The 12,500-nt window shown below is 48.1% G+C and overlaps 1 protein-coding gene across 5 annotated transcripts in view; it reads right to left on the minus strand.

Annotated features, from left to right (window-relative positions):
- Nucleotides 1-811: 811 nt before the first annotated feature.
- Nucleotides 812-12,500, minus strand: part of ogdhb (oxoglutarate dehydrogenase b) — a 14,654-nt gene continuing 2,965 nt past the window's right edge. For 4 of the 5 annotated variants that reach the window (XM_080530210.1, XM_080530209.1, XM_080530208.1 and 1 more), the window contains 20 exons: nt 12,329-12,500; nt 11,278-11,371; nt 7,685-7,800; nt 7,376-7,530; nt 6,918-7,064; nt 6,438-6,528; nt 5,905-6,315; nt 5,590-5,769; nt 5,193-5,345; nt 4,849-4,951; nt 4,609-4,737; nt 4,299-4,449; nt 3,573-3,700; nt 3,214-3,392; nt 2,816-2,887; nt 2,578-2,706; nt 2,401-2,473; nt 2,062-2,225; nt 1,793-1,947; nt 812-1,646 (listed from right to left, as the gene is read on the minus strand). The exon at nt 12,329-12,500 is cut by the window's right edge and continues 17 nt beyond it. In XM_080530210.1, coding sequence (XP_080386336.1) covers nt 1,526-1,646; nt 1,793-1,947; nt 2,062-2,225; nt 2,401-2,473; nt 2,578-2,706; nt 2,816-2,887; nt 3,214-3,392; nt 3,573-3,700; nt 4,299-4,449; nt 4,609-4,737; nt 4,849-4,951; nt 5,193-5,345; nt 5,590-5,769; nt 5,905-6,315; nt 6,438-6,528; nt 6,918-7,064; nt 7,376-7,530; nt 7,685-7,800; nt 11,278-11,371; nt 12,329-12,500 — 2,923 coding nt within the window. In that variant the 3' untranslated portion in view covers nt 812-1,525. The remainder of the gene's footprint in view (nt 1,647-1,792; nt 1,948-2,061; nt 2,226-2,400; nt 2,474-2,577; nt 2,707-2,815; nt 2,888-3,213; nt 3,393-3,572; nt 3,701-4,298; nt 4,450-4,608; nt 4,738-4,848; nt 4,952-5,192; nt 5,346-5,589; nt 5,770-5,904; nt 6,316-6,437; nt 6,529-6,917; nt 7,065-7,375; nt 7,531-7,684; nt 7,801-11,277; nt 11,372-12,328) is intronic. The other variant, XM_080530212.1, reaches the window with a different exon arrangement.

Here is a 12,500-nt window from a genome sequence, read left to right on the forward strand (position 1 = left end):
CGTGTGGCTTTTCGCTGCGCGTAAATGGCGACGCAGAAGCATAAATCCGGCTGAACTAGCTATCTAACCTAACGTTACGCCAAGCTACAGCTGCTCACAGAGCTAGTTGATTGGCTAGCTAGCATTGCTGGCTAGACTACAGACAGCTCACGTTAGTAGGCTACGCTTGGCGCTGTTTATCTTACAGACAGCTCGCTGGTGGACTCAACATAATTGAAATAGCATTCACTTATCAAGCATCATTCATGATCATCCACCATGACTACCTGGTATTTTAATAGCGACCACCCCTCACTTCATTTCATCTCGCGTTCTCCTGGCTTCAACATGGAAAACCCCTGCTACGTAACGTTACATACAAGCGCCTCTGTCTGTCACACGCGTGCCACAGGGCAAATAAATTAATAGCATAAACGCTCATAGCATGTACAGCCCTGTCCATGAGACGTTGTTTTCCAACATGTAACAGTAAAGCTAACATAAACATTACGACCCTAACAATATAACGTTAGCCAGTTGGCTAACAACGTTAGCTAAAACTTACCCAGCTGATTCTTGCATGGCTCCCGTAAAAAATAAATAAATATACGATTAGTCGACACTAAAATTCCATGTCGACGAGTTTTTATAATCGACGTCGTCGATTATGTCGACTAATCGTTGCAGCCCTATGAGCCACAGCAGAATATGAGTGAAATGTTGCATGTGATCTAGCTAGCTACATACTTACATATATACAGTAGATATAGTATATACATATATATATATATATACACATACATACATATAGAAAAAGCACAGCCGACAGTGACACAGGAACTGTGATGTCTTTATTGAATGAGTAAACAACATTAGGACAAATATAGTATTGCACTATAAGAAAATAAATAAATCCGTTACTTAGTTCGAAAGAGATCCTCACCGGGTTTTACCTCTTTTTTAATAGTTTACTACTGTTGCCGATAACAACGTGTCTAAGTTTAATCAAGTAATCTCCTGACAGTTTGTTTACATTTGGCACATGGGAGAGAGAGAGAAGAGAGGGTGATGAAAGGGGGTGTGATGGAGGAGAAACAAGGGGGAAATGGAGGAGAAGATGGAGAGACAGATTGAGGTTGAAAAATAGAGAGGAATGGAGGACGGGAAGGATGAGAGAGAGGGTGGGGAGGGGGGGATGGAGGGCATTTGATTTGTTTAATACATTCCTCATAAAACCAGTCCATTCACTGTCTACTTTGGTTGGGCATTACCCTCCTTGATAATAACAGTGTTGGACGACAAACAGTCTGTCAGTCAGTGTGCGTATTGCATATAAAGTCTTTCATTGCAAATATTTTTGATACATAAATAAAGAAGATAAAAGTATAGGGCGATGTAACCCATCATCAATGCAGGTCAAGGGTAGGAGTTAGGACTGTCCTGTGAAGGCGTCCAGGTTTGAGGGGTCGGTTTGGAGGTACGGTTGAAGAATAGGGTCTAGCTAAAGGGTAGGGTATGTTAGTGTCTAGCTAGAGTCTAGGGTATGTTATGACTGTCCAGTGAATGCCTCCAGGTTGAAAGCTGTGTCCAGGAAGCGCTGCAGCTCCAACAGGTGAGTTTGTTTATTCCCTGTCGCTGGAGCTGCTGCCGGCCCACGACCAGCATACCTACACACGCGCACGCACAGACGCACACACACGGGAAGGAAATTGTACACATGGTTAGAACACACGACAGTAGACCCCCCCCTGTTAAAAAGAAAAAGAAAAGAAAAGGTATCTACTCCTGTCGAGCATAAGAGTGTGGGACGTACCAAACGGGTCGAGTGAGGTCAATGGTGGTGCGGATGCGGGGCTTGACGTAGTCATAGTAGCCCTGGTTCTTGTGCTCCTCCTGACACCACACCAGATCAGCGTTGGGATAGCGATCCGTCTCCGCTTTCACCAGGTCAAATGGGAACGGAGAGAGCTGGGAACAGAGGAAAAAACAACATCATTTCAATTCCGAACACTGACTTGAAAACATCTTCAGTTTGGAGTATGAGTTTATAGTTCCACCTTTCACATGTGCGGTGTGTTTTACCTGCTCGATGCGAGCGATGGCAACACTGTCCTCCATGCCTCTGTTCTTGCGTTCGCGGGTGAGTTCATAGTAAACCTTGCCAGAGCAAAAGACCACCCTCTTCACCCCACCTGGTTTTGTAGATGCAGGACCTGAATCTGGGACCATGCGCTGGAAGTGGGTGCCTGAATAACGAACGCGCACACACACACACACACACACACACACACACGTTACATCCATGACAAGGTGCATCTGCCAGAGCTATATTTTATCATCTCTCTTCCTCTACCCCTTCATCTCTTCACTCACTCCTCTCTCCTCCCTCTCTCTCTCTCTCTCTCTCTCTCTCTCTCTCACCTGGGAGCATCTCGTCAAAGCTGGACTTGGCCTCTGGGTGGCGCAGAAGGGACTTAGGGGTGAAGATAATCAGCTGGAGAAAGAGAAGGAAAAAAAAAGGAAAGAGAAGAAGAGGCAGGGTGGTTAATAAGTAACAGAGTGTGTATGTTTGTGTGTAGGTGTTTGTGTAACACTCACAGGCTTTCTGAAAGGCTGTACTATCTGTCTGCGGAGCACATGGAAGTAGTTGGCGGGAGTAGAGCAGTTCACTACGATCCAGTTACAGTCATACAGCTGGCGCACAGCAAACTCCTCCGCTGACAGTTTCTGCACAGAAGGGTGGAGGGACAGGTTAAAACATCACTGTCAATGTGTTCCAGAGAGAAAGGGAGAGAGAGAGAAAGGGAGAGGGAAACACACACACACACACACTCACAGGGAATACATCCGGGTCGTCGTTACACATCTGCAGGAACCTCTCTGGACGGGCTGAGGAGTGCTCTGGACCCTGAGGGAAACACATCACATACAGTCCATCAAGAACACACACACACACCATTCTGTCTGGTATACTACTATGCATACTAGCATGTCTATATCATGTAAATCAACATGGTTACTCTACTCCCAAATACATAAAGCAAATGTACACAAACTGGGCACTGGATACAGTCATAAATCAGAAACAGATTGAGAGGGAGAGAGAGAGAGAGAGAGAGAGAGAGAGAGAGAGAGAGAGAGAGAGAGAGAGAGAGAGAGAGAGAAAGAAACAAACAAACTAATGGGGGTAGAGAGAAAGATAGAGACAGAGAGATAATGACAAACAGTTCCTACCATCCCCTCCATGCCGTGGGGCAGCAGCAGTACTATGCCGTTCTGTCTGACCCACTTGGCTTGTCCAGGGCTGATGAACTGGTCGATAATGCACTGAGCTGTGTTGTTGAAGTCCCCAAACTGGGCCTCCCATAGAACCAACGCATTCGGACTGGCCATCGCAAAGCCCAGCTCAAAACCTACAGAGAGAGAGAGAGAGAAAGAGAGAGAGAGAGAGTAGGAAGGGGACAAGCAGACACTCAGAGGTTGGTTAAGTGTCAGACAGAGAGGTGCACTTCTCAAACTGGTATCAGAATAGGGTTTCCCACCTGTTGCCTGCCTGTGTGTGTGTGTGTGTGTGTGTGTGTGTGTATACTGACCCAGTACTCCATACTCAGACAGAGAGCTGTTGCAGACAGTGTAGATGGCCTGGTTTGGAGAGACGTGGTTCATTGGGATACAGATCCTCTTATCAACATTCTGGTCATGAAGAACATGGTGCCTGTGGCTATAGATGGACAGATGAGAAAGGAGTAGAGAGAGAGGGATGATGTGAAAAAGAGATATACTGTATACTGTAGATACTAAGGTTGTTCCTACCTACAGTGATTCTACCACCTACAGTGATTTTTCTTGTATAGTTTCTGAAGGACTTCATATACAGCAGCCTATAGTGTTGTGTGTAAGTAAGTTCAGTTGTTGTTTGTTGTTTGTAATAATGATTTCCTTGACTTTCTTGACACCTCTTTAGTCCTCATGTTGACAGACACCAATAGGAGACTCCAAAGGCAATCGCAAAGCCTAGAATCAATACTAGACATCGACAGCTCTCTTATGCTTGTGCAAATTATATTATATTATGAAACACCCGTCAAGTCTATTGTCCCATTACTTTTGGGTGTACCAAATACCATGGATAATCTCTACTTTAACCTCATAGTAATTATTTGATTTGAAATTCAAACTTCTGCAGTGTAAAGCCAAAAGAACAAAAAAATTATCACTGTTCCATTACTTACGCAGGGCACTGTATATGTATGTGTGTGTGTGTGTGTGTGTGCGTGTGTGAGTGTGAGTGTGTGTGTGTGTGTGTGTGTGTACTGTACCTGAAGGTGCCTCTCTCTACGTCCTGTCCACTGAGGCGTACGTGAGTCCCCTCTTTGAGCAGCGAACCGAAGGCCATGTACTCCCCCAGAGCCCAGTCACACACACGCTGGCTAACCATCGCTGCACGGCCCTTCAGGATACGACTCAGACCTGACACACACACACACACACGCGCACACACACACACACACGCACACACGCACACAGGTGGGGAGGAAGAGGTGTGAGCAGAGCACCTATGTTCCGTGTGTGCATGCACTGAATTAATCAGACATTTTGTGAGTTGAGAATGAGAGTGTGTGTGTGCACCTCCATGGATAGTGAAGTCGTCCACGGGGACGGAGGAGGCGATGTGTCCGATGTGTCCCAGCTCCTCCTCACTGAGGCCTGTAGAGGGGCTGCTCATGCTCTTTGGCTGGCCTTCCAATGTGAAGAAACCTACCAACACACACAGATAAGGAAGAAATATACACTTAGTTAAGGTAATCCATAGGTACATGCCCCCACACGGCCGCCCGCCCTCCCGCCCACAAATGTACACACACATACCAGGCCAGGGTGAGTCCAACCAGTGTTTGATGTGAAGGATCTTCTCATCTTTGGAGCGAACGTGAGCCTCCTCACAGATCTTATCATAGTTGGCTATATCCTCCTGCGGGGGTAATGGGGGAAGGGGAGAGGGTACAAGTATTCAGACACGTGCAGTCAAGCGTAGAGTGACGTTGAAATAGTACAAGGGACCCAATAATGGCTGCCACTACACAGGGGATGTTAACTGATTTAATTGGAATGTCTTCCTCACTCACTATAAGTCTCTGATAAAGAACCTGGTACAGGGTAGTGTGTAGCCTGAGGTCAAGGTGTGTGTGTGTGTGTGTGTGTGTGTGTGTTACCTCGTACTCCTGTCTGCTGACGGCTCCCTCGGAGATGAGTTTCTCTGCGTATTTCTGCAGAACTCCCTTCTGTTTCTTTATCTGCTTGTACATCAGGGGCTGGGTGAACATGGGCTCATCCATCTCATTGTGGCCATTACGCCTGTAACACACCTGCACAGACACACAGACACAAAGACACACACACACACACACACACACACACATGTGCACAGACACACACACACACACACACACACACACACACACACACACACACACACACACACACACGCATGCAAGCGCACGAACACACACACACACACACACACACACACACACACATGTCAGATCATTTCCAACATTGCTTATTGAAATATTTCCCCATCAGGTATTGTTGTTTTGGTTCAACACCTACCAAGTCTACCACCACGTCTTTGTGGAAGGTGGCCCTCCACTCTGCTGCCACTTTACACACGTACATCACAGCCTCGGGGTCGTCTGCATTGACGTGGAAGATGGGGGCGTTGACCACCCGAGCAACGTCCGTAGGGTACGGAGATGAACGGGCCATTCGGGGGTCTGTGGTGAAGCCAATCTACTCTCGGTGGGGGGGGGGAGAGATGGGGGAGGAGAGATGGAAGATGAAGGGGTAAAAAGAGAGGTAAAATGTGCTATCGTCTAACTCATTCCGGGAATGTGTGTGTGTGTGTGTGTGTGTGTGTGTGTGTACCTGGTTGTTGACCACCACATGTATAGTGCCGTGTGTGGTGTAAGAGGGCAGGTCAGACAGGTGGAAGGTCTCGTAGACTATACCCTGACCTGCAAACGCCGCATCACCATGGAGCAGAATGGACATCACCTGGAAAAGCATACACACACACACACACACACACACACACACATTACTACACAAATACTGACGCAGGAGAGTACGACAGTATGTGAGTAAGAGTGTGTGTACCCTTTTGCCCTCTGTGTCTCCACTGTAGAACTGTTCTGCCTTGGTCTTCCCTTGGACCACTGGGTCCACTGCCTCCAGATGGGAGGGGTTAGCCATGAGTGACAGAGTGATGTTCCTATCAGTGACCCGGTTTATCCTCTGATGGTACATCCCCAAATGGTACTTCACATCCCCGGAGCCCTGGGAGACAGAGGGGAGGGGCAGAGAGAGGGCACGGAGAGAGAGTGTTTAGGTTTAAGGGATTGACTCTACTGTCTTTTTTTTTCTTTTTTCACTCGACTTTTTCAGGATAGCATTCTGACCTCATCGGCAGCCTCCAGTTTGGAGTCGAACTGACAGAAGATCTGGTCCAACTCCTTGCGGATCACGTTAGCCAACACATTCAACCTGCCCCTAGAGGGGAAGAGGAGAGGGATCAACTGTCAGCTTACATGTAAAGCACTGCAGGCCATAACTGGTCTGATGTAACAATATAACAATAGTGGACTATACCAGAGAAAATGTGACCTGTAAACGGTCAGCTGTGGTGCGTTTGTTCTTGATTGTTCTTTAGTGTTGTGTTCAACACACAACGTGTGGTGGGGGGGGTGTGTGTGTGCCAGTGGAGCTAGAAATCGGAGGATGGGCTCATGATAATGAATGGTCATTCCTCATTCCATTCCATGCATTACAATGATCCATATCCTCATTACATTCATTACAATGAGCCTGTCCTGGCCTGGTGTGTGCCCAGCATTGTCATAGACACCCACTCTGGGTTTGTGTTCCTGTGGATAGCGTACCTGTGTGGCATGCCCATGATGACACTCTCCACTCCGTTCTCGCTGGACTTGTCGATGATGGTCTTGAGCGCTGGGATGAGCGACTCGCAGCCCTCCAGACCGAAACGCTTCTCCGATGACCACTTTCGCTGGAGAAACTCCTCGAACCTGAGACCGGGACACAGGGAGTCACTCCCAGATAAGACACACGTCAACCCCCTCCTCCTCTACACTTCCCCTTAGACCAGTGCTTTCCTGTTGGGCTTCAGGTTGGGCCTGTCAAGGTCTTAACCAAGCAGAATAAGTCATGTTAGTGCCGGGCGCCCCCCCCCCCCCCCCCCCTCTCTCTCTCCAGGACCAGGGGTTGATGGCTGATGAGGACCTGAAAGGAGCAGATAGGCTTAGGCAAGATGGTGATCATGCAGCTCGTGGGTGGAGCAATCCATGTCAGTGGAAAGCGGATGGGGGACAAGACGGACCTTGTGGAGCGAACGGTCCTGGCCAGCAGGGTCCTCTTCTCCTCCAGAGTGAACTGCATGACGCCCGGCCTCTCGAACTTCTGCCGGATCCACTGGCACTGCTCCAGGTCGTTAATGAACATGAACTCCACTCCGATGTGCTGACAGTACGCCATCTGCCAGGAGACCCAGAGGAGCTCAGTAGTGTGGTAGAAGTGGCAGGATATTATTATTGTCAATCATAAGAGAACACGATTGTGTGATGTGTCCACACAGAAGGGAGTGTCATGGTCTAGCGATGTGCGATGAGGAGGTAGGTGTGGTTTTTACCTCGAGACGGCGGATGATCTCCCTGAGGGGCAGAGCGCTCTCGCTGCCCCCGATGAAAGTGGTGGTCGGGAGACGGAACACCTTGTCCAAGTCGGACTCGTCAAGTCCATAGAAACCTTGGAGCCATGGAGACAGGACCGGGGATGAGGGGGGGAATAAGGGTGGGTGGTGGGGACAATAGATATACACAAACAAACAAGATATGACAAGGGTGGAGTCATTATAGCGAGGAAGGGGCATAAAACAAAGGTTTCATCAAACCCACAGTAGACTGCATCATAGACAAAGACTCTTCTGAGTGGCATCGAGCTGACAGTCAAGCAGAGCATGAATTGGCTAAAAGCACATTCAATGCACGGCGTTGATTGGTTGGTTAGTTTAATAGACACATGCGTGAGTTATCCCCATGACAAGGGAGAGACGCAAGGCGAGAGACATGACAAGGGAGAGAAAGAGAGGTGAGGGGATGATAGTGATCATACAGTACTGCAGAGGAGTGAGGTGGAGATGGTGGGGGGGGGGGGGACGACAGTCAGTTAATTCTAAAACAGCTCTAGAATTTAGACTCTATTCTATAGATGGTGTGGCAGGAGGGTCGACTCCATTCCTGTCTGGAATGGGGAAGTGGAAGTGATGATATGAAAATGGCAATGGTGCGCCTGCACATGAAAGGGTGTCAAAGACCACTCTCTCACATGGTTGAGAAAACAAAAAGTGACTCAGGGAGCATGCTCAGAGTCTGAGACGGACTCCATCTGTAGCTCAAGACCTCCAGAGAAAATGTTCATTCTTCCTTCTTCCTTCTTCTAGCTTTATGACTGCCTATATTACTTTTTCTTGCTATGACTGAGGGATAGGTGATTCAGTTAAGTCGCTTTGGATAAAGGCGTCTGCTAAATGCTACAAATGTAAACTTAAATGTACTGTAAATATGAAAAGCCTAACTAATGTTTCCTCATACACAGAAACTAGCCTAATAGTGTGCGTGTGTGTGTGTGTGTGTGTGTGTGTGTGTGTGTTTGTGTGTGTTCCTGTGTTATGGAAAGCTGGGTCATTGAGGTTTCTTTCTAATGTGCCAAATACACCTGACATTGTTGTTGTTCACAAAGGCCAAAGAGAAGTGACCATAGAAGTAGGCTGCTCATTCTATCTTTACATGGGGGAAGCCTTTTCAACAAAACTATTACAATAGTTATCAGTGGCATTGGATTGTAATACTGATATTTGGCAGCCTTGTACATGTGCATTACCTGACAGTATGTGGCCTGCAAATTGCAGGCCTCCCAAAGAATAAAAAACAAGCAGCTTGCAAGATATTTGTTCTGTGTCAGCTGTTGTGGGAAGCTTAGCTCAGCTGTGTGGCAAAGACGTATGACTGTTATATTTTGCGGTCTTTGATATAATGCTTTACGGTGGACTCAAATAAAGTATTCAAATGTGATTAGCTGTGAAGGTATGGGATAGCAGGGGACTTGAACTGGGGCTGAGATTCTAGTCAGATACACAACACACTCTCTTGTTCTCTGTGGGCTTCCTAACCGTGGTGTTTGTTAAGCCAATGGGGAAGGAATAGGAATCCATTTGACACTTGTTTTCTTGTTGTCCAATGGGGTAGAGAGGGGGGGGCGTCCAGCCAAGCAGACTCACTCTAACCTAATCACAGTAAAGACTTAATGAACCAGGCAGAAAAACAGATGTCAGCACAGCTGCTGCTGCTCTCTTGACCCTGAGGACAAGCTCCACCAGATGGCCCAGACGAGACGACTCCACGCTGTGCCGAGATAGGAACCAACAGAACAGGCTTTTCAAAGGCACCCTTCCTCCCTGACCTAGCAGGACTGGAGTGGTGAGATGTGTTGGTATCGTGGGAATCCTTGCTCTAAATTCAAAATTGTGTTAGCCTAATGTCTTATCTGAGGAAAGAGGCAGGAAGAGGTGTGAATAATGAGTTGCAAAGGACAACTGCTAGTCAAACAGAGCTGCTTAGCTAGACTAGAGGAGCTATAGGGCGGCTATCCTGCCAGCGCTAACAGCAGAAGCACTATGTAACCACCACTACGAAGGGGCCAGATTCAAAACGGACTCCCAGCCTCTACTCCTTGTCCATATCCTCACATCCTTTGAGGATGTGTAACACAGTGGAAATTCCACCTCAACCCTCAGAAAGCTAGGCAAAGCTATAACCATATTGGCTTGCACTACAATCCTTTCATAAATTCACTGTGTGATTAAGCGGTGTAGATTAGAGGTCCATTTGAAATCAGGGAGTGGTGTCGTCTAAAGAGTATTCTACGCTCCATTCATACCTTCAGCAGTGAGATCATATAGACGCTCTTTATACTCAGAGAGGTCTGGGGGTGCAGAGAGACACGCAGGTTAGTGACAGGTTAGTGGCAGATACGCGCGCGCACACACACACACACACACACACACACACACACACACACACACACCCACACACCCACCCACACACACCCACACACACACACACGTACACAAGTTATGAATGAACACCAGTCAGGCAGGGGCTCTACTGAATACCAGGTTGAAACACAGAGAGCAACAGAAAACTCAGTGACCCCAAACCACACTTTACTATTGGCTGTCTCAACATGCCATGATCGACCACCTCATTCACAAACACACACACACACACACACACACACACACACACACACACACACACACACCCTTTCATGGACTTCCCTATTTATGTACATCACAATAACAGCATGACAAAGACATAGTGTTCAATGTGAATGCCAGTGGAAGGCTTGTGAGACAGCAGTGTGCACAATAAGAGCAATGGCATCACGACGCTAGGGCTTTTAGCACGCAAACCGCCACGCTACCACTTGAATAGAGAGTATAACAGGCTGAATAAACATTCAGAGGTTCAACCTTCTAACAGGTTCTGACTGATTATGTCAAAGTGGATTAGCAACTGCTGCATACCAGAACAAAACACACAGCAGCTGTCAATAGACTCACTCTACAAAGGCAGTGAGTGATAACCTGTAACTTCTTATCTTAGTTGAGGAATGGAGGCTGTGTTAGTCACTATTCCTTCCTCCCAACCCTCCCCTCTCCTCTCCTCTCCTCACCCAGTTTATCGTGGGAGGTGATGATGTCAGAGGGGCTGGGCTCCAGGTCGGCAGCCGTGATGCCCAGAGGGTCCAGCTGAGCCACGTGGTGACCACGGACCTACGGAAGGGGGGTCCAGTCAGGAGGACGCAAGTCCCAGAGAGGAGGGGAGGGGATGGGGAGGGGAGCGGAGGGCGGGGACAAACAATCAGGGGGGAGGCGAACGGGAGGAGGAGGAGGAACACCGCCCATAGACAAACAGGAAACAAATTAAATTGAAGAAGAAAAAAAAACGACAACAAAAATAACAGCAAAAAAGGCCGCAGTGGGGAGGAAAGGAACCACCACCCCAAAAAGATTAGAGATGGAGGGATTAACACAACAGAGAGAAACAGGGAAGGATGGAGAGAAAAAAGGAAACAAGACAACCAACATTAACGCGCACACACACACACACCAAGGCAGAGTCGTCGTCGCTAGAGCACACAGGGCGGGCGGTCGTTTCTCACCAACATTATGGAAGCCCACGGTAACCGGGGCCTCGTCAAAGTCTACACAGCTGATGTCCAGGGGGTCCAGCTTGGCTATGTGGTGCCCCCGCACCTAGACACAGAGCAACATGGCTCAGTGTGTGTGTGTGTGTGTGTGTGTGTTGTGTGTGCGTGCGTGTGTGCTTCAAGTTTATTGTTACATCCCATTATACAAGTATAAGACAGTGAAATTCTTAGGCTTCAGTTCCTATGTGTGTGTGTGTGTGTGTGTGCGTGAAGAAACAGCTTGTGCTCTTGATATGATGCAAGAAGAGGGGGAGAGGGTGGGAAGAGGAGGTCTCTCAAAGGGGGATGGGGGGGGGGGTGCAGAACACTTGCACCATAATCCTCTGAAGCTCTAGATGTCTAGATTAACAGACATGTGTCCAAGGGGTGCTCTTTGTGTGTCTGTGTGTGTGTGTGTGTGTGTGTGTGTGTGTAAACTGAATCAATACTGAACATATCTGTGAGTTGAAAATGTCAAACTTGCTGACTTGTGTTTGGAGCTCATTCAACTGAGGTCATTAAACCGGTTGGGTTTAGAGCACATAAATATGAAGCCGCCAATGAATGTCATGTGGTTTAGGCTGTAGTCATCTGATCACCTTGATCATGTTTCGGATCGTAAAATCGGGTCTGGGACACAAACAGGATCACTTTGCACATAGACGCTGGTGTTAGGTCTGTCTAGCTGCTAGCACATTCCCTTTCAAATGGTTCAGGTTAGGATTTAGGGGATGAGTAACTAACTAATCCAAAATCTGTGCTGTGAGCTTTAGATAACTGCTTTTGGGACACAGCTCTCTCCCAGGTGGTGGAGCTACCACTGCACTGCAGCACCAACGCACCGCCTCAGTAGCTCGTTGGCCTGTTTATGGTGTCAGCGTCCTATCTGCTACTGTCTGACTGTGAGGGGATGACAGGCAGTCTAAACTGCTGAGAGAGAGAGAGAGAGAGAGAGAGAGAGAGAGAGAGAGAGAGAGAGAGAGAGAGAGAGTGTGTGTGTGTGTGTGTGTGTGTGTGCGTGTACCTGGTATGCTCGTATGAGGGACTGCACCGCTAAATGGTCCTCCACCAGCTTCTCCACATTAGGCTGGGCCCCCACCAGAGCCTGGGCATGAGCCAATCCCACAGCAGATCCACCAAGAGGGGGGGGACTCTGATAGGCTTTGCCTGGCAGAGCCCCGGCGTTAGCATTCCGG

The sequence above is a fragment of the Nansenia antarctica genome (genome assembly GCF_963989245.1).
Source record: "Nansenia antarctica genome assembly, chromosome: 4".
NCBI lineage: Eukaryota > Metazoa > Chordata > Actinopteri > Argentiniformes > Microstomatidae > Nansenia > Nansenia antarctica.